This window comes from Neovison vison, chromosome 12 (genome assembly GCF_020171115.1).
Source record: "Neovison vison isolate M4711 chromosome 12, ASM_NN_V1, whole genome shotgun sequence".
Taxonomy (NCBI): Eukaryota; Metazoa; Chordata; class Mammalia; order Carnivora; family Mustelidae; genus Neogale; species Neogale vison.
This window is the reverse complement of record NC_058102.1, coordinates 125,007,519-125,030,506: the sequence shown is the minus strand read 5'-3', so window position 1 is coordinate 125,030,506 and position 22,988 is coordinate 125,007,519. Positions and strand designations below refer to the sequence as shown.

The following is a 22,988-nucleotide window of genomic DNA, read 5'->3' as shown; positions in this document are numbered from 1 at the left end:
TCCAATTTACAGCCAATCAATATGAAGCATACGACAGATCCTGACCTTTGACTAGCATCCGAGTGGAGAGTAAGGGCAGTCTTATGGGACTGAGCCCTAAACCTGTGGGATCTGACACTTTCTAGTTAGATAGTATCAGAATTGAGTTAAATCTGAGGGACACTGGTCACTCTCCACTGAGAATTAGAGAACTGCTCAATGGTACTGGGAAAACACACATTAGAATTATGAACTCTATGCCCACAAATGTGATAACCTAGATAAAATGGATCAATTCCTTGAAAAACGCATCTGTCAAAATACAAAGATAGACAATCTGAAGAGGCCTATATCTATTAAAGAAATTGAACCAATAATTAATAATCTTCCAAAACAGCATCGGGCACAGAGGTTAATGGTAATTTCTACCAAACATGTAATGAAGAAATTATACCAATTATCTACAATCTCATCTAGAAGACAGAAGTAGAAAATACTTCTGTTCTATGAGAGCAATATTACCCTAGTAGCAAAACCAAAGACATTATTAGGAAAGAAAACTATAGATGAACACAGATGCAAAAATCCTTAACAAAATATTAGACAAAATAAATCCAACAAAATAAAAAAAGAATTCTAAATCACAACCAAATGGGATTTATCTCAGGTAAGCAATGCTGGCTCTGTACTCAAAAATCAATAAATGCAATCCATCTCATCAACAGCTAGAGAAGAAAAATCACATGATCTTATTAAAAAACTCAGAAAAAGCATCTGACAAAGCCCAACAACTCATGATAAAAATTCTCAGCAAACTAGGGATAACAAGGAATTTCCTCAAGTTGATAAAGAACATCTACAAAATGTCTACAGCTAATATTTTTAATGGTGAGAAACTAGTAGAAGTTTACCACTAAGATCAGAAACAAGGCAAGGGTGTCTTCTCGCACCATACCTTTCCACCAGCATACTGGAAGTCCTAGCTAATGCAAAAGTATGAGATAAATACATAAAAGGTGCAAAGATTAGGAAGGAAAAAATAAACTTGTTTTTCCTCACAGACAGCATGTTCATCTATGTAAAAAACCCAAAAATATCAACAAGAAAAAACTGGAACTAAAAAATGAGGGGTGCCTGGGTGGCTTAGTCAGTTAAGCCTCCAACTCTTGGTATTGGCTCAGGTCATGATCTCAGGGGCTGGAAATGACCAGCCACTAACCCTGCTCAGCAAGGAGTCTGCTTTCCCTCTCCTTCTCCCTATGTTCCTCTCCCCTCACTCCTGCACTCTAAGTAAATAAATAAATCTTTTAAAAAAATGATTCTGGGGGCGCCTGGGTGGCTCAGTGGGTTAAAGCCTCTGCCTTCGGCTCAGGTCATGATCTCAGGGTCCTGGGATGGAGCCCCACATGGGACTCTCTGCTCAGCAGGGAGCCTGCTTCCTCCTCTCTCTCTCTGCCTGCTTCTCTGTGATCTCCGTCTGTCAAATAAATAAATAAAATCATTTTAAAAAAATGATTTTGGCAAAATTGTACAATACAAGGTTGACTGTAGAAAAGTCAGCAACTTTCCTATATATTAGTAACAAACAACTGTAATTTTAAATTAAAAACAATACCATTTACATTAGCACTCAAATAAAATACTTAGGTATAAATCTATAAAATACATATAAAATCTATATGAGGAAAACTACAAAACGTGATGAAAGAAATCAAAGAATTAAATAAATGGAAAGATATTCCATGTTCATGGATGTCTACTGAAGCTTTATTCATAATCACCAAAACTTGGAAGCAAACGTGGTATCCTTCAGTAGGTGAAGGGATAAACTACGGTACATCAAAACAGTGAAATATTATTCGGTGCTTAAAAAAAAAAAAAAAAAAAAAAAAAGGACTAACAAGCCATGAAAAGACAAGAAAACTTGAAAACTTTAGAGGCACATTAAGCAAAAGAAGCCAATCTGAAACGCTAAATAATGCATGTTTCTAACCATATAACATTCTAGAAAAGTAAAAATTAATTAATTAATTAATTAATTCAGTGGTTGCCAGGGGTTGGAGGGAGGACAAGATGAACAGGTGGACCACAGGATTTGCCACGCAGTGAAACCATGCTGTTTACAATGGTAAACACGTTGTTACATATTTGTCAAAACCCTCAGAAGATACAACACCAACAATGAATGCTAATGTAAGCTATGAACTCTGGGTGGTCATGATGGGGATATCTGGGTTAATAGATTATAACAAATACACTACTCTGGTGCAGGATGCTGATACTGGGGAAACTCCTGTGTATGTGGGAATAGGAGAGATACAGGAAATCTCTGTACCTTGTGCTTAATTTTTCTGTGTATCTAAAACTCTTCTAAAAAATAAAGTCCATTTTTAAAAATAAAGGAATTAAGCAACTGTGTGAATGCTGATACCTGCTGTTCAGAAAAGAAACAAATAATATATATTAATAAAAAATAAAAATTAAAAAAATAATTAGTTAACTTAAAAAAAAAAAACAGGGTTAACATAGAGGGCTGACTGGTATTCTTTCTTTCTTTCTTTCTTTATTGACTGGTATCCTTTAAAAGGGTTGTTTATGCATTGTCTGGTGTATGGGAACTTAGATTTAGGGAGAGTTCTCACCATTCTCAGAACTTAAAAACTGGCCCCCTATGTCTAAACTGATTGTACAGACAATATGGTTTATACTGAATATGCTTTCTTTGTGAGAGTCTGGAGTTCGGGTACTTGCCAAGCAGAATACGCCTACAGGATCAGCTCTCAAGAAAAATCCAAAGCACTGAGTCTAATGAATGTCCCTGGATGCAACATTCCACACATGTTGCCACACCTCACTGCCGGGGGAATTAAGCATGTCTTATTTGGAAGACAGTAAGCATGTCTTCACTGGAAGAGGAGCCAAGGAAGCTTATGCCTGGTATTTCCAGACTTCACCCATGTGCCCTTTCACTTTGCTGATTGCACTTTGGGTCCTTTCACTGTAATAAATCATAGCTATAACTATAACTGAGTCCTGTGAGTCCTGGGGAATCCTAGAACTGGGAAAGCAGGGGAGTGTTCTTGAGGTCCCACCCACCCCCATCAAATACCTGCCCTCTCAGAAATTACTCTATTCTACCCTTCACCTTCATTCATACCTTCACCCTCAGAGAGATTACAGGACTCTGGGGATTCCAGGTCAACCCAAGAGGAAACTCCTAAAGGTAAGATAGCAACATGGAGGGACAGAGAGAGTTCCACAGTAAATGGCAAACCACATCAACATGAAGTTCAGTCAATAAGGCCTAACCACAGGATCACAGATTCCACAGTGCTTTTTATTTCTCTAGTATTAACCATGGGCAGAAAACCAAGGATTATCAGCTATCTGAGAAAATCTTCTTACACGGAAGATAAAGGAAAAGACAAACAAAACAGACAAATACAGCAAACAAAACAAAACAAAAACCAGAATAGGGCAAGTTAGAAAAAACAAGAACCTATGAAGGAGGGAAAAACTTCAGAAGAAATCATTATTTTCTTCTGAAACAAAAGCTATACAGAAGTAGAATGTAACCTGTCTTGAGTGGAACACTGTAACTCAAAGAATAGATAGACTGAAAGACAGCATCACCATGATCTCCATGAACATTTTCATTTTTTTTAGCCTGAGACAGGTTGGGGGTAGGAGGCCTGACCCATACCAAGATTCTTATTTGTAAGGGTTGGTCTTGGTGAAGACAGTGAAATTCCTGCTCCCTACTTCCCTTCAAAGCCCTGTTGCCTGGTTCAACAGATAATAATACTCATTTCCCCACTGTGATCTACTACTGAGAGCTGGAGATTTGAAGCAGAAAACAGCAAGCAGCCAATTCTTTCCAAACTCTATGTAGGCTAATAATTCCTAATCCACAGCATAGCCCCAAGAGATAGAGCAACACCTACCAACTAGTCATTGCCATTAGAGGATTACATTAAGTATCTTATAAAGTGGCAGTGAGTGATAACTAGTGAGTAGTGGGTACCTATGCCTAGTCATCATACCATCTTCTAATAGGGTAGATAACAAAAGCAGGTTATTCACACAAATTCCTTGTGTAAGAATACAAAATGTCCAAGACATCTGAGATCTTGGAAAAGTGACTTATTTGCAGGAAATACTAAAATTTGGACAGATATTCAACAAAATGGAATAAACTTCTAATCTATGCCAGGCCCCATCTGAAGTAGCTGAGACTCTAAAAAAAGAAATGAAACCAGAAGATAGAGACCTAAATAGATGAAAGAAAAAGTATTATAGAAAAGAAAAAAAAAATGGAAAGCCTGATGCAAGCTGGAAAAAAAATGGTAAAGACCTGGGGGGAGAGAAAAGAAGAATCAGGCAAGGCTTCTTGATATACTTAGAAACTAAGGAGAGAACAGGATTAACAATGAACTCTTTTGTTTCTATTTAAGTAGTAAATATATAGTAGAGTATAATAAAGAATAAACAAGTATAACAAAGAAGCTAGGCTGGCTACAATAGAGACTACTTTGTCAAAGGTTGGAACCACTCAAAAACCTAAAATACAAGATGAGATGTTTGTATTAAATCAAGAAACAGACAAGAGAATTTGCAGCAAGGAAATAGTCTAATCAGAACTGGACTTCCAGGAAAAAAAAAAAGACTACTGCCCATATGTGAAAATGGTTCGCATGAGGGAAAATGAGACCTAATGAGAAACTAACACTACTCTTGAAACTAAACAGATAACTTACAAAGCATATGTTGAAATCCTGTTTAATTTCATTCAGGCTGCAGGGTATATACCAAAAGGATAACTGAGTCAAATTTACCTGTCATTGTTCAAGTTCCCATAACACACTATAAATCCCTTGAAAATAATAACAATTTCTACTTTGGGAAATTCTTTCAATATTCATGTTCTCAACCTAAGGACTCAATAAATACTAAACTGACTCATGTAATTACAGTATGAATCCATAAAACTCACAGAAACACATACACCTTTAATAGTATCTACTTCAATGATTTTCCAATTTTACTTTTCACTGTGGAAAACCCTCTACAATGCAACTGTGATGCTACCTATTTGGAGTTGGTGCAGCCCACACATTGAGGGCACAGAACTCCCTCAATGTTTCCCACTTCAGACATAAGCAACAAGCTCTCGGGTTCCTAGGTCATATGCACTTTTGATGAACTGGTAACAAAATCAGGGGTTTCCATTACCCCTCAGGTTCATTAATCACTAAATCAACTCAAAAAACTCAGAAAAGCATTTTTATTACAATTTTATCACAAAAATTACAAATCTGAATCAGCCAATGAAGAGATGCATAGGCCCAAGCTTCTGTGCCCTCAGGATGCATCATCCTGACACATCAGTGTGTCTCACAAACCAGGAGACTCAACCAAGGTTTGGTGTGTAGTTTTTACTGGCATTTTATTATGAAGGGCCGGTCGGAACCGACTGGAACTCAATCTCCACGCCTCCTACCCCTCCCCAGAGGTCATATGACTCAAAGTCCCAAGCACCTAATCACAAGGCTAAGTCCTTCTGGAGTGACCAGCTTCCATGCTGAGTCATCTCATTAGCATAAGTGAAAACTTTATACAAGGAGCCCTTCTTGAATAAGATGCTCCTATCATTCAAGAAATTCCCAAGATTTTGAGGCTCCCTCTCAGGAAACAGGGACAAAGACCAGTCACACACTTTATTTTTCAATACTTTCCTTTATAAGAACATTTTACCTTCAAAGAAATGCAAAATGTAAACCAAATCCAAGTGGACTGCTCTGAGGATTCTCAGAGCTCTATCTCTAAGACCCCTAACCCTTACAAAGCCAAAGAAAATCGACTGAGTCATCCTGATCAAATATCCTCTGGTCTAACATTTACTTCATCTTAGAAAAGCAAAGCAAGTCATTACTTTGATCTGATAGTGTATTTAAATAATTGATTCATTATCTTTACTGGCTGGTAGTCAAGCAGGCCTTTTAAAAACATAGTGCATTTTTGTAAAAGAAAACTCTTAAATCTTGAAATCTATCACCTTCTTAAAAAATAACTAAGCTTATTAATACTTAAAAGTCAAAACTTAAAAACTTACTGAAAAGGATACGCTTATGACTGATCAAATATAAAGTGCCTATATAGTAGCTAAGTATGATCTTACAGCTCCTGAATTAAGGTGTACCCAGGAGTGTATGGTACAGTCATCAGCAGGTAGGCTGAACACTCATGAACTACATTCTTTACTCTCTGATACATAAATAGGATCAGTACCTGACTCAAACTTACGTACATCCGGAATGCAACCCATTTCCAAACTTTTAAACTATTCAGATTATTTACTGATGCTGCCTCAAGATCAATAAGGGCAGCAAAGCAGTTCTTCTCAGTTACAAAACAAGTATTTTTTTTTAATTGGAAAGAATAAAAACTATTATAACAATTCAACATGGTTTTATAAGTAGTAAAGTCAAAACTATTTTCTTTTTTTTTTTTTAAGATTTTATTTATTTATTTGACAGAGAGAGATCACAAGTAGGCAGAGAGGCAGGCAGAGAGAGAGAGGAGGAAGCAGGCTCCCTGCTGAGCAGAGAGCTGGATGTGGGACTCGATCCCAGGACCCTGAGATCATGACCTGAGCCCAAGGCAGCGGCTTAACCCACTGAGCCACCCAGGCGCTCCTCAAAACTATTTTCTAAGACAAAAACGGGTTGCAGGGAAGGTAAAAGTGAAGCAAGAAAAGAGACTTGCTTCTAACCAATGCAAAGTTTCATAATGATCTCATTTTATCCTCAGATTATTCCCACAGACAAAGCTCATTTTACTGCCCTTCACTTTATTGCACTTTGTAGATAAGGTGGTTTTGGTTTTTTTTTGTTGTTGTTGTTGTTTTTACAAATTGAAGGTTTGTGGCAACCCTGCTTTGACTCCATTTTCCATGTGTCCCATTTTGATAATTCTTGCAATATTTCAAACTTTTTCATTACTATTATATTTGTTATGGTGCTCTGTGATCAGTGATTATGATCTGCTAAAAGCTCAGATGACGGTGGGCATTTTTTAGCATGAAGTATTTTTTAATTAAGGTGTGTGCATTGTTCGTTAGACATGATGCTACTGTACACTTAGTAGACCACAGTATGATATAAACATAACTTTTATATACATGAGGAAACAACAAAACTCATTTGACTCACTTTATTTAGATGTTCACTTCATTACTGCGGTCTGTAACCCAGCCCACAATACCTTCAAGGTATGCCTGTATACAAAGAACAATGATCTTTGATGTTGCAATTGTAACTGTTTCAGAGCACCGCAAACTGCACCCATATTAAGACAATGAACTTAATAGAAAAAGTGTGTGTGTTCTGACTGTCCACTGGCCCATCTCTCTTCCTCTCCTTGGGCCTCCCTATATTCTCTGGAATACAACAATATTGAAATTAGGCCAACTAGTAACTCTACAATGTCCTCTAAGTGTTCAAGTGAAAAGAAGGGCCACATGTGTCTTTAAATCAAAAGCTAGAAATGATGAAGCTTAGTCAGTAAGGCATGTCAAAAGCTGAGATAGGCCAAAAGCTAGGTCTGATGAACCAAACAGTTAATCAAGTTCTGAATGCAAAGGGAAAGATTTTGAAGGAAATTAAAAGTGATACTCCAGTGAACATACAAATGATAAGAAAATGAAGCAGCTTTATTGCCAATATGGAGAAAAGTCTGAGTGGTCTGGAGAGAAGATCAAATCAGCCACAACATTCCCTTAAACCAAAGCCTCATCCAGAGCAAGGTCCTAACTCTCCTCAATTCTATGAAGGCTGAAAAAAGTAAGGAAGCTACAGAAGAGAATTTCAAAGCTAGCAGATTGATTGATGAAGTTTAAGAAAAGAAGACATGTCCATAAGACAAAAGCACAAGGTAAAGCAGCAAGTGTTGATGGAGAAGCCACAGCAAGTGCTGATGGAGAAGCCACAGCAAGTGATGATGGAGAAGCCACAGCAAGTTCTCCAGAAGACCTAGCTAAGGTCTTTATCCAGGGTGCTACACCAAACAATAGATTTTCAATGTAGACAAAACAGCCTTAGAGTGGCAAAAGATGCCAACTAGGCCTTTCAGAGCCAGAGAGAAGTCAATGCTCAACTTCAAAACTTTGAAAGCTAGGGAAGACCCTCTGGTTAGGGGCTAAGGCAGCTAGTGACTTTAAATTGAAGCCAGTACTCATTTACCATTATGAAAATCGTAGGACTCTTAAGAATTATGCTAAATCTATTCTGCTTGTGCTCCCTATATATGGAATAAAGCCTGGAAGACAGGACATCTGTTCACAACATGGTTTACTGAATAGTTTAGCCTACTGTTGAGACCTACAGCTCAGAAAAAAGATTCTCCTTTCAAAATACGACTGCTCATTGTACCTGACCACCCAAAAGCCATGACAGACATGTACAAAGAGATTAATGTTGTTTTCATGTCTGTTAACACCACATCCACTCTGTGGCATGCGGATCAAGGAGTCATTTTGACTTTCAAATCTTACTATTTAAGAAATACATTTCCTGGGGCGCAGGATGGCTCAGTCAGTAGAGTGTCTGACTTCAGCTCAAGTCATGATTTAGGGTCCTGGGATTGAGCCCTGATTCAATCTCTGTCCTCAGCTGGGTATCTGTTTGTCCCTCTCCCTCTGCCTCCTCCCCACTCTCATGCTCTCTCTCTCTCTCTCAAATAAATAAAATCTTAGAAATATTTATTCAATAAATAAAATCTTAGAAACACACACACAAACTACAACTGCCATAGATACAAATTCCTCTAATAGATACGGGCAAAGTAAACTGAAAACCTGCAAAGGATTCATCATCCTAGATGCCAGTAAGAACATTCACAATTCACGGGAAGGTCAAAAGATCAACATGAGTAATAGTTTGGAAGAAGGTAATTCCAGCCATCCTGAATGACTTTGAGGGGATTAAGACTTCAGTGGAGGAAGTAACTGCAGATCAGGTGGAAATAGCAAGAGAACTAGAATTAGAAGTGGAGCCTGAAGACATGACTGAATTATTGTAATTTCATGATAAAATATGAACAGATGAGGAGTTGCTTCTTACAGATAAGCAAAAAAGTGGTTTTCTGAGGTGGAATCTACTAGAAGATGCTGCGAAAACTGATGGAATGCGACAGAGTTTAGACGATCACATAAACTCCGTTGATAAAGCAGCAGCAGGGACTGAAGGACAGATTACAGCACTGAAATAAATTCTACTATGGGTAAAACACTGTCAGACAGCATTGCATGCTACAAAGAGTTCAATGAAAGGAAGAGCCAATCAATGTGGCAAACTTCGTTGCTGTTTTATGAAATTGCCACTGCCACCCCAATCTTCAGCAACCATCACCCTGAAGTCAAGTCAGTAGCCATCCACATCAAGGTAAGACCCTCCACCAGCAAAAAGATTATCACATAATGAAAGCTCAGAGGACGGTTAGCATTTTTGTTAGCAATAAAGTATTTTTTAATTAAGGTATATACTTTTTTTTAGACATAATGCTATTGCATACTTAATAGCTACTGTATAATGTAAACATAAATTTTATATGCACTGGGAAACAAAATTCATTTGACTCTCTTTACTGCAATATTTGCTTTACTGCAGTAATCTCAAACTAACCAGCAAGATCTCCCAGGTATATCTATACTCAAAAAGAGGAGATTGAGAAATCTGCCTAGCAATACCCAGAAAAACATAAGCAGCGCCTCATTTGAATTTCAAAAGTCTTCTCAATGGAGAACTTTTCCTGATAAGCAGCTACTTTTTATTTTCTCAGAATTTATAACTCTCAAAGATTTGGGGAGGTGAGAAATGCTGACAAGATGACTGCCCATCGTATTCTGGCTATAGGGAAAAAAAAAAAAGGTCAATCAGCTTAGAGATGTTAACAGTTCATCAAAAATGGCTAATGGAGAAAACAAGTCTTAAAGAAATTATTGTCTTTTTGAGATTATGGTTATCAATTTTTCCAAAATGTTTCATCTAATGTTCCTATCCCCCTGACCACTAGAAACTGTTTACAAAAAAAAGCAATCTGAAATTCTACTAACCAGAAAGGAAGTAGGCGTCAAAGGAACAGCATGGAAGCATCTCAGAAAAAAGCACAAAATAGAAATGAAAACCTGAAAAGCTTTATACAAGGAATACCTTACAGGAGAAGTAAAATCAAAACAGAAGAAACAATGAGTACACATTCTTAACCCAACGGTTATCAGATTTTTAACAGACCTGTATTCTAAAATTTTCACATTTCTCCCCTGAGTATATTTTCACAGTAACTGATTCTACCCCTTAGAATCTGAGCAGCCTCTAGAGGCTCTAGAGCTATTATCTAACATTATTCTAAAAGAAGCTAGTGTGCTAACTGCTTTATATGCATCATATCCTTAAAACAACCCTAATCAAGACTAATGAAGAGAAAGCTATGTCAAGCCAGAGGATCCACACCTAAAAAAGTAGTAGTATAAAGCCAACAAAGAAATATGCCTTGAGAAAACATAGTGGAAGGTAAGGCTGAAGAGGTTAAAAAAAAAGAGAGAGCTAAATGCTGTAAGGTCTTACACGCTATACCAAAAAGTTCAAACTGTCATGAAAGCTGTAGATTCACTAAACTGCTTTAATCAGAGGAGATATATGATTATATTACATTTTAGAGAGATTATCAGCCACCTAGAAAATGACTGGGTACAGACTGGAGGCAGGGATAACTGAGGCTACTGTACTAACGTTAAGAGTTCAGTAATCTAAGCCTGCCCTAGCAGCAGCAATGAGAATAGAAAGGATGAGTGGCATGAATTGAGGGAAAACAAATGGGGACTTTAGGAAGATAAAGTGTACAGACTACAGCAACACCAACTCCTTGAGGCACATTCAGTGTGCCTAGCACATAGACCATAGTATGTGTTTGTTGTCTGGAATGCAGAAAGTTACAACTATAGAGGTCAAGAGTGACTCCCAGATTCTTGACATGTGTGACTAAACTGAAATACCAGTAATGAGAACAGAGGAAAAGCATACTTGAGAAGAAAAGTTTAAATATGGTTCTGAACATCCCGTTGAAGCCTATTCATCTCCAGTAAAGAATTAGAATGTCATGTGTTTTTATAACTGTTTCTCATAGCAACTCCATGGAGTAGATATTTTAATCCCTATTTACAAAGGTGGAAAGTGAACTTAAAGGGCTTTTGTACTTGCCCATACTATGCCCATTTACTAACAACAAATGCCATACCTGCAATTTAAACCCAAAGCCCAAAGTCTTTCCATCACACCATAGTGCAGGAGAATAAATGTACCATTAACATTTATGAAAATTAAACTGGCTGTGGTTTATAATACTGAAGAGAATAGAAAAATAGACTAAGAACATGGCCAAGTCTAAAGGATACAAACTGGTCCGAAGTACTCTGATTAGGAATCCAAAAAAAAAGCTATTACAAAAACAAAGATATGATGATTTGGCAGAGGCAGGGTAATGATTCAAAGATGCCTCTAGGGCTTCAAATCAGGATAACTAGAACCCCATAAAATTACCATATAATGAAAGTAGAACCAGACTGAAAAATAAGTTCGGTTTTCTGATAGATTGATTTCTAGGTGATAACACCAAACAGAAATACAAGACTGGAAATGAAAATAATTGATAAATACTTATTGAGTACTTATTGTGTATCAGATACAGTCCCTAGTTATTAGGGACAGAAATGAAAAGTTTGGGTGTCTGGTGGCTCAGTCAGTTAGTTATCTGCCTTCAGCTCAAGTTATGATCCCGGAGTCTGGGGATTGAGCCTCTCTCTATTTTTCCCTCTCTCTACCTGCCACTCTGCCTACCAGTGCTCTCTCTCTGTCAGATAAATAAATAAAATCTTTAAAAAAAAATTGAAATGAAAAGTTCTCATCCATACAGGAGACACTCAGGGAGTTGAGTACCATAAAGAAAAATGAAACAGAACAAGGAAGCAGAGTGAGGGAGTACAAATTGGGTTTGTTTTTCACAGTAGGTATTTAGGGAAAGCCTCTCTTCGAAACTTACTTGAACAATCCTGAATGTTGTAATGGACATCAAGATCTTCAAATACCCAGGGGAAGAACATCACAAGCATAGAGAACAGCACAATATAGAGAAAAAGGCAGGAATGACCTCGGAGTGTTCAGACCCAAGAAGCTTAGAATGAGAGTTTGAAGGTCAATATCATATCAAGGACACAGGAAGGGGGCTAACTGTAAGCCATGATAAGGAATTTGCATTTCCCTCTAAGTGGGATGGAAAGCTACTGCAGTTTTCTGAGCAGGTAAGTGATATTATCTAAGGTTTTTTAAAAGATCACTAACCTTTGTATATGAGAACTAACTACAGAGGGCAAGCCTGCAGCCCAACTATAAACCTCTTGCCACAGTCTAAGAAAGAGATACCAATGATTGGAGCAAGATAATAGTGGTAAGGCAAGTTAAGGAGAAGTGAGGAAATTCTGGATATGTTTTTAATGCAGAACCAAAGATCTTACTGACAGAATGCATGTAGAATGTGAAAAAGGAAAAAACCATCATGACTCCTAACATCAGAGATGAGTGACAGGAAAAAACAATGGTGCCATCTAAAAGAAATAGGCAAGGATGAAGAAATGAGGACGTTTAGATAAGAAAACTAAGAACCATTTATCACTATATCCCATATTAAAGATAAGGAAACTGAGGCACAGTGTCACTGCTGATAAGCTGCTAAGTTGGACAATGAATTCAAGCAGTATAGCTCCAGAGTGTGAATTCCTTTTTTTTTTTTCTAAGGTTTTATTTATTTATTTGACAGAGAGAGAAATCACAAGTAGGCAGAGAGAGAGGGAGAAGCAGGCTCCCCGATGAACAGAGAGCCCGATGTGGGGCTCAATCCAAGGACCCTGAGATCATGACCTGAGCCAAAGGCAGAGGCTTAACCCACTGAGCCAGCCAGGTGCCCCCAGAGTGTGAATTCTTAACACTAAGCTAAAGTGCCTAGTAAGGCTGCAAGGGGAAAAATGTCAAACAATTTCTAGAACTGAGCCTGAGGCTTGGTTCAACATTTGGAAGAAACAAAAAAGGAGAGGCCAAAAAGACTAAAAAGCACCTAAGCAGAAAATTAGAAAAGTTTGGTGTCCCAGAAAACAAGCGAATAGAGTATATCAAAGAGGAAAGCTGCGATCAACACAGAAATAGACTAGGAATGGACCATTACACTTGGCAAGACGGAACTCACTAGGGACTCTGAAATAAAAACTTGATGGAATAAGTTATCATTATAATTCAAGTTGAACTGAGCAAGGAATACAACATCCAAAATGAGTTTCATGAATTAAAAAAATGTTTGCTGAATGTTTTGTTAGTGGTCCATATGCTTGGGATATAGTTTTGAGCAAAGCAAAAATCCCTGTCCTCATGGAGCTCACATTCTAACAACACATTTCAGCACTTCTTACAGGGAAAGCTATGGCCAATATTCTGCCTCTTTGTATAAAATGTCACCTTATATAAATCACTGAATTTCTGACTCACCAATTCAGTTTATGAATAAAGCTAAAGACAGTTAATTTTGAAGAAATACAAATGCATACAACGTTAGGTGATAAATTATATCAAGTGACTTAGTATGACTACTTTAATGTCACATACTCATTGATGGACAAAGTGAGGAGGGTGTTGAATTTATTCTACACACCATATTCTATATATGTTACTAGTAAAAAAAAATTAACATGGGAGTCTACTGGACTCTTTCCAAGTATTATTTGTTGGGAGTCTCTGACAGGTCTCCTCAGGATAATCTCTCATATTTTCATATATGGATCATGAGGAGCGAATTGATCCAAACACTAGAACCCAACTTTAAAAGGTAAGATTTCCTGGAGCAAAAGAATATCCTTACTCTTACTGTCCAGCAGGCTCAAGTGAGGCAGTCTCAAACAAACATTTATGGGATGAGACACCTACTATGTGGCAACTAATAAAATAATTACGGAGCATAATACAGGATATAATTATCTTTAATACTAAATAATTTGGTAAAGACAAAAAGTGTTGCAGGAGTTTGGAAAAGGACCAAGATTTCAGTGGGCTTAAAGAGAGGTTCTCAGCTGGTAGCTATTTTGTGCCCCCAGGGGACATTTAGTAATGTCTGAAAACTTTCAAAATCATGGAGGGGCGGTAGAGCTCAGGCAGGCTGCTAAACGTCCTACCTTGCACAGGACAGACCTCCACAACAAAGATATTTATCTCGTCCAAACTATCAATAGTGTCACTATTGAGAAATCCTAGACTAATCAGGAAATTATTCAATAACGGGCTAGACTGAGCTGGCTGGACCGAGCTGGTGTTTAGTCATGAGCACATGTAGGCACATGTAGAAATGTAGAAGAAATAAGTTAGAAGTGAAAGTATAAAAGCTAAAGGAGCCTATGTTTGAACTGACTGGTTTAGGTAATGGGAAAGAGTTTGATATTAAGAAATTTATTTAAACCCAAAGGAAATGTGTGTTTAAAAGTCAGTAGGATATAAAAGTGAATGTAGTTGGAAACTAGATTATATACAGTCATGAAAATGAGATAAAGGCTCTGGAAACAGAAGTAGGTATTAAGAAATTGTTATATTTTGAGCATTTGCCCTAGAAATTATTGTAATGTTATGAAACTGCTTGAGAGCAGCAATCATGCCTTATTCATCACTCTCTTATGTCACTGAGACAGTGTCATGTAAGAATAGATCTTTCTAGACTTATGATGGGGTCAGGTCTCAACAAGCCTATAGTAAGTTGAAAATATCCTAAGCCAAAAATGCATGTAATTCACCTAACCTACCAACAGCTTAGACAGCCTACCTTAAGTGTGCTCAGAAAACTTACTTTAGCCTATAGTCAGGCTAAACCATCTAACGTAAAGCCCATTTTTTATATTTCATATAATTTATTGCATACCATACTGAAAAAGAAAAAAAAAAAGAATGGTTGTATGGATGCAGAAAGGTCGTTTACTCTCGTGGCTGCGTGGCTGACGGCGAGCTGAAGGTGGGTGCCGCTGCCTAGTATCCTGAGAGACGATCATACCGACCGCATATGGCTTTCCCGGGAAAAGATCCAAATTCAAAATGCAAAGTACAGTTTCTACTGAATACATATCCCTTTTGCACCATGCTAAAGTTGAAAAATCATTAAGTTGAACTATTGTGAGTTGGGGACCATCTGTAACTGCGTGCTAAGTGCTTACTGAATTAAATGCAAGTTTCCAATTGTTTATTAAGTATTGTTGGCGATCTCTAAAGTTCCAGCCACTGCTGATTCAGGCCAGGCATATAAACTGGAATCAAAAATAGTGATCATTTAATAGGTGACTCCTATATAAAGGCACTGCAGTGGGCCCTTTACACATATTATTTCATTAAATCACAAACATAATGTACTTTTCCACTCTGTAAAGATGAATACTCTGGGACTCAAAGAGCTTCAGTGACTTGTCCATGATTTCACTATGAGCTAGGCCGTGGCCAAGATGGGACTGAACCCTCTTCTTACTCTTAGCCCAAACCTTCAAGCCTCAATGACATGCTCTAAAGAAAGAGTTAAAAAGCAAAAATCAACACCTGCTATTTGTAATTAAATTACACAAAATAACAAAAAGCAATTCCCTAAGGATGTCTTTATATTTCTTTACCACATTAATCAGTCATGGTAATTTGCTTGCTTTCATTCCATACTTGTGTGCCATTCCAAACTTCCTAAGTGCATTCAAATCACCTCAAAATTCTTTCCCTGGAAACTCAGTCTTGTCATTATTATCCTCAGACCCCCAGGGAGGAGGGGGAGAGTTAACCTGTTGAATTGGTATACTCAATCCCCAAAACCAATGATTCAGAAAACAGAAAAACAAACAAAAAAGGCGTTTCAAAATCAAAATAAATCAGCATGTTCAGATTTAAGGTCCTCTTCCACACTTCTTAAAGTACTGAGACAGAGTCTAAAGAACGCAGCACAATGGCTCAGGTCCTGAATTCGGTTTCAGTTGTTGCCAAGTATTCCATTTGCATCTCTCCCAACGTTTTGGGGAGTCTATCCTTAGCCAGAAGCTCTCTCCTCCCCTTACAATTACAAAAAAAGAAAGAAAGAAAGAAAAAGGACGTTAAAATCCCCTAAGGAAGCTAATCTAAAGCATTCTCCTAGGTCCAAACGTTTGAATTCATCCAGGGAAACACTTTATTGGAGGGCCTATAATCCTACCCTAGGTGACATACTGCTCAGCTCTCTCAACTCCCTTCTTCCAGAAGCACTGTCCCAGCACCAGACGCTACACCAGCTGTTCCTCCAAGGCCCTCCACACCAACCCTCTAAAGCAATTCTTTCGAAACCCAGTCCAAGTCTAAGGCCCACTTCACAGGCTCTCTGAGTCCCGTTCCTTGATGAGCCAAGCCCCCAACCTTCTCCAAACTCTTCAGGAAGGAGCCTCAGAAAAAGGGAAGCATTCAGCCCCGGCCAGGGGGACAGGAACGCAGCAGAGAGCGGGCAGGGTGGGCTTGCACTCCGGCTCAGGCTGGACAGGGAGCGGCAAAAGGACTTACCAACATCTTGATCGAAGGGATTGGTGGCAAAAAGAGGCATCTCCGCTGCGTGCCCAGGGGTCCGCAGGGATTCCCCCTCGACACCACGGGAGTCAGGGAGCGACGGAGGAATGAAGACTCCTCAGACAAAAACAGCAATACAGACGGACTCCCCAAGGCAGGCGACAGCTCCACCTCTCACCGACCCCCCCAGCAACCGCTGCAGCGGCAGCGGCGACGGCGGCGGCGGCAACAGCGAAGGCGCAGACAAGGCCCCCTGCGAGGAGCCTGTCGGGAATTTAGACGGCCTCGGCGCTGCCTGCTCAAAACCTGCCCGGCACCTGCCCCGCCAAAACAGGGCCCCCTAAAGCGCCCTCTCTGCCTGACTCCCCTTCTGACTGGTCATACCGGAGGGTGGGAGTAATGCCTGCGTTTTCTGCTTTGGCTTTGGCCAGGAGTCTCCGGAGGACGGGGTCCTCCAGGCGCACCGAAGCCGACTACCGAGCCCCGGAGTGAATCAGAGACTAAGAAAAAGGGTCGCGTGAGCGTTGAATGAGACCCCGTGCTCGCCCCTCGGTCGGTAGCCTGTCAGAATTTTATAGTCTCTGTTGAGAGGGGGTGGAAACTCATTTATTGGGGGTCATCTAAGTTAAAAAGCCGTGAGTTCCGTTGTTGCCTGGGATGACAGGAAATTTGTTTGGATGAAGTCATGTGAGCCGAACCGATTGGCCCGAATCCTTAAAGCGGGGAGTGTCAGGGCGCGCGGCTCCCTCGGAGAGGCTGAGGTAACGCGGGCACCTTCCCGAGAGTCCCTGAACGCCTCTGGCTTCTGAATCCCTGTCGAAAGCACTTCTAGCTGGGCGTTGGCACTACTGACTAACTGTGCAGTCACTAGGCAGTTGCGATGTTTGGAAAATAAGTTTCACACAAAAGAATGCCAACGGTAGCCCCCCCGCCCCCGCAAGCCCGAGCAAAAACACCAAAACAAAACTGTAAATGGAACTAGAAACTGATGAGGGATTCCTAACCACTTAGAATGTTTATTTAGTGATTTTATATGTAAATACCTAACAAATTGTGCCTACATCATGTGGAATTTTTAAGGAGCACCTCGAGGTTCTGTGTCCCACTTGGAACAAAGTAACAGCACCTTGCACATAAATTGGAATCCTGTAAGTTACACCTGAATTAGAGCACTTACAAATGTAGCATGTAAACAAATATTTACCACTTGTCAGCGACAGGGTTAGTATACAAAGAGTGCTTACAGAAATCATTAAAAATGAAATCTCATTTTTATGTAAATTAAAGTAGCATTCAGATCCCTTTTTGCCCGACAGGGATTGAAATGAGATACGGAGAATCTATACTCACGTTGTTGAATGAAGTGTAAACAATGTAGTCCCCCTGAAGGCAATATCTGAGAGTCTGTTACAAAAAACTTCTAGAAATGTAAACACCTTTAGACCCAGCAGTTATGCTTTTTGGAATTTATCATAAAGACATTCTTTAAGAACATGAACAATGACCTTCGTGGCAACGTTGTTTATAATATCACAGCATTGTTAGCCACTAAAATGTCCAATATTAAGAGGTGGTAGAAATTACTTCACTTCTTGGTTCCTCAATTTTTCATCTGTGAGAAACAGAAATAATAATAGGGTTGTGAGGATCAAATGGATAAATACAAACCAAACCCTTGAGGCTTTAAGCCCTAAATTTATAGTAAGCACCAAATAAGTGTAAGAAATCGTTATAATTAATATTGGTTATTATAACTAATCATTATAAGTCCTTATAAATTAGTAAATTATAGTACACACAATGTAAAAACTCCACAGCTGTTAGAGGTGATTATATAGATCTGTATTTTTGTAGAAAGACATCTAAATACTAAGTTTTTAAAAGCAAGTAACAAAAACATGTAAAATTACAAAATACCCCTGATTTTTAAAGTCTGAAAGGAAATACATGAGAACATTATGACGATTATCTCTGAGTGGTAAAATTTGGGATGATTTTTTGTTCTTTATGCATTTTATATTTTCCAGATTCTTGAGTAATGAGCCTATGTTTATTTCAGAAGCATAGTTAAAACACAACAATGTACAAAATGTGATATGTTAGTATCACCAGTTCTTAACATTTTAAGGAGCCAATGCCAAAAGTTTGTTTGTGTTTCCTTATGGCAGGTATAAAATCCTAAAACATCACTGTTGATATGAGAAGCAGAACATTCTCTCTCAAAAAATGATTCTTGATGACTGGTCTGACAGAATCAAGTGACAACTTGTCCGTCTTAAGTTTTTGAGCAGTGTCTGGGACACATTATCATAATCATCCTAGATCAAAGCCAAATATTTATGAAAATGAGTTTGAATATGATTTGTGCTTTAGTAAGGAAACTGAATTATTCTATGGCCAGCAGTAAGCCAGTGATCAAATTGTTTTAGCCTTGATCATCAATATGTAAAAGCAATGAGAACAGTGAAGGAATTAGTCTTGGTAGCATTATCCATGTCTTTTAACCTAAAAGAATTACTTTAGCTATTGGGGGCCTTTATGGTTAATATACTATAAATAATAATGATTTTTAAATGTGGAACTTTTAATATTATTGTTTAACATAAAAGCAAAATATGAGAAGTGAAATGGGTTTGTATTTTGAGGTTAAGTTTCTCTTATAATCTTTTAAAACACAAACTGTGGGAGTTGTACTTTTAAGATTACCAAAGTTTTTTTTTTTTACATTTTTATTTGTTTATTTGAGAGAGAGAATAAGAGAAAGCACAACAGCTGGGTGAGGGGCAGAGGAAAAAGCACACCCCTCCCCAAGCAGGGAGCCCAATGTGGGCTTGATCAAGGGACTCCAGGAGCCACCCAGGCACCCCTAAGATTACCAGTGCTTTTAAGCTGTAGAGACTATATGTCAATTACACAGTAAAACATTTCTATAATATATGTTTACTAAATTCTGTGGTTAATTTTAAAATGTTAAATCCCTTTTTTTTGTTTGATTTTGAAAATTCTACATTAAAAAAGATAGCAATGTGCAAATGGAGTTTTTCCAGGAAAAAAATCTGTAGTTTTAAAGTTTAGAAAAAGAAATACCCCAGGAACATTATTCATACTAGTTCACACCCTCATCATCTCTTAGATGAAATATTACATCCACCTCCTACTATGTTTTTTTCTCCTTTCTTACTGCTATGGACTGATTTGCATCACACCCAAATTCACAGAAAAGCCCTACCCTGAAATCTGATGGTATTTGGAGATGAACCCTTTGGTAGAAAATTCAGTAATTATATTTAGATGAACTCTTGAGAGTGGAGCTCTCATGATGGAATTAGTGCCCTTTTAAGAATAGACACCAGGGAACTTGCTCTCTTTGCCTTGTGAGGACACAGAAGGGAAGCCAGGAATAGAGTTCTCACCAGAGCCTGATCATGCTGACAGCCTGATCTCAGACTTCAAGTTTCCAAAAACAAATTTCTGTTTTTTAAGCTTCCTAATCTATGATCATTTCTTTTTTTTTTTTTAATTTTTTATTTAGTTATTTGACAGAGAGAGATCACAAGGAGGCAGAGAGGCAGGCAGACAGAGAGAGAGGAGGAAACAGGCTCCCCGCTGAGCAGAGAGCCCGACGTGGGACTCGATCCCAGGACCCTGAGATCATGACCCGAGCCGAAGGCAGCGGCTCAACCCACTGGGACAGCAGAGTTAACTAACAACTACCTATCTCCAAACCATTCTCCAAACCCCTGCTGGAATGATTTCTTTTCTTTTCTTTTTTAAGATTTTTATTTATTTGACAGAGAGAAAGAGACAGCACAAGTAGAGCAGCAGGCAGAGGGAGAGGGAGAAGCAGGTTCTCCACTGAGCTGGGAGTCCAATGCAGGGGTCAGTCCCATGACCCTGGGATCATGGCCTGAGCTGAAGGCAGTCGCTGAACCGACTGTGCCACTCAGGTGCCTGGAATGATTTTTCTAATACACAGATTTGATTGCCTCATTCCTGTAAAATTCTCACATGGTTCTTCAATAATCCAGTCATTCAGTACATATTTATTAATTCCTTATGTAAGCCATGTACCATTCTGTATGCTGGAATAACATAAGGATAAATGCTCTATGAGATGACCTTTTTTGGAATATATCCTATGGGGAATACAGTCATTAAGTAAATAATTAAAATAATTACATGATTACGAGTGTGCAGAGTAGTCTTATAACTTTAGGATTAAATTCTGATAATTTAGTAATTATATCCTTACTGAACTGGCCCCTAGTACCTCATCTCTTCAGTCTTTTTTCGTAGTCTCTAACATTTCTGATGCTCCATGGTTTACATATCTTCAGATAAGCAACTTTTCCTGCCTTTCCTTCTCTGATATACTTTCTCTAAACCTCTACTCAGATTTCATTTCCCAAAAGCCTTTTCTCACTCAGTACCTGCTCTGTAATAGACATATACTAAATATGTTAATTCGTTGATTATTGGCCACCTCTGTGACAGTATGACAGCACTTAGTGGTACTATATTTGTTCCAGGTGTCTTTTACTATATAGAAACCCCTCCAAACTTGCCTAAAGGCAACAATAATCGTTCTTTGATTACACATCAGAAATTTAGTCAGAGCTTTGCAGGCACAGATTGCTTCTCTTCCACATGATCTCAGCAGAGGTGCCTCAAAGGTTGGAATGACTCTACACCTAAGGGTTGGCAATTGTTTGAAAACTTTTTCACTTACATGTCTAGCAATTGATGCTGGCAGTTGGCTAGGTCACTGGAGCTGTCAGCTAGAACAACTATAAGGGACCTCCTATGTGTCTGCTTGGTTTCTCCCAGCATATTGGACTGAGCATTCCAAGAGACAGGAAAAGGAAGCTGCTGGTTTTCCTAAAACAGGAAAAGGAAACTGTTAGTTTCCTAGGAGATAGGAAATGGGCACAGCATCATTTAGTCATATTCTATTGGACAAGCAGTCACAGTGCGTACACTCAAGGGGAAAGAAAGAAAACTCAATTCTTGATGAAAGGAATATTAAAGAATTTTGAAACTATGTTTGAAAGCAACCACAATACTGTATTTTTTTACTTGTTTGTATAGCATTAGTCTGTGACTCACTTATCTCTAGATTTCCCCAGTAGATGTCCCATAAATATTTATTAAATGTAGTAAATAAATAAAATATGTCATGATTAAAGTAGTATATTTCCAATGACATACTTATCATCCATGAGGCAGTTTAACAGGATCTAGACTTATCTTTTTACTATAACCAAAAAGAACACTGAACAAAATATATGAATTGATTTCAAACATGGGACAAAAGATTGTAATCCCAAGGAGAAAGAAAACATGCATGAGCCCTGGATTGACACAGCTTTCTGCCTAGAGTCAGTTTCTGGACTATGCTATAGATAGGGGAAACTCAAAAGGAACCAAATGGTCTTACTGTATTAAGGAGAGAAAAATCAGTTTGAATAGACTAAGGGGTACGAATTTGGAAGTCAGAATACGAGGAGGGTGCTATGTAGAGAAAGAGTTCCAGAAATCTGTATAGGAGTTCCCTTGAGACTATGGTTGAATGCTAATCTAGTCATGGGTCAGGTAGAGTTCTACAAGTCTAGGTAAAGAACTTACAAGGAAAGAGCTATTTCCATGGAACCAAAATCTGAAAAATCCCAAGAGTTCATACAAGTCCAGGAATCATTTGAGTTCTCAAAGCCAGAGGGAAGAGACCTAACTGAATATATTGGGCGGGTTAATAAATAATCCCACAAAAGATAATGTCTTAGGTGTTGGGAGTAGCCCAAAAGAGAAGGCTACTCTAGGTCTGCTCCAAAAAAGCTTAAAAAGTACCTCTTGAAAAAAATCGACATAACTTAAATGGAGGGTAAAACAAAGTATGAAACTTAAATACAACAAATTCAACATTTAAATATAACATTCAACAATGTAAAATGGCTAGACTCCAATAAAAATTTACTGAACACATGAAGGCCCAAGAAAATATGACCAGTTACTATTAGAGCACGCAGTCCATGGGAACATACAGAAATTTTAAAAAATGATTGAACTAACACAGAAATGTTTAAAGAACTATTATAGCCATGGTAAATAAAGTTAAGGATTTACAAAGATGTACATAATGAAGAGAGAAAATAAAATCAAAAGTATCAAATGGAAATTCTGCAGCTAATCTAATACCTAAAATGAAACTCACTAAATAGGATTAACAGTTTGGATGCTACAGAAGAAAAGATAGAGCAACTGGAAGACACAGCAACAGAAATTATACAGATTGGGGGCGCCTGGGTGGCTCAGTGGGTTAAGCCGCTGCCTTCGGCTCAGGTCATGATCTCAGGGTCCTGGGATCGAGTCCCGCAT

The 22,988-nt window shown here is 38.4% G+C and overlaps 1 protein-coding gene across 2 annotated transcripts in view; it reads right to left on the bottom strand.

Annotated features, from left to right (window-relative positions):
* Nucleotides 1–16,832, bottom strand: part of STAM (signal transducing adaptor molecule) — a 90,964-nt gene extending 74,132 nt beyond the window's left edge. The window contains exon 1 of one of the 2 annotated variants that reach the window (XM_044228241.1): nt 16,614–16,832. In XM_044228241.1, the coding sequence (XP_044084176.1) occupies nt 16,614–16,653 (40 nt within the window). In that variant the 5' untranslated portion in view covers nt 16,654–16,832. The remainder of the gene's footprint in view (nt 1–16,613) is intronic. The other variant, XM_044228239.1, reaches the window with a different exon arrangement.
* Nucleotides 16,833–22,988: the final 6,156 nt, after the last annotated feature.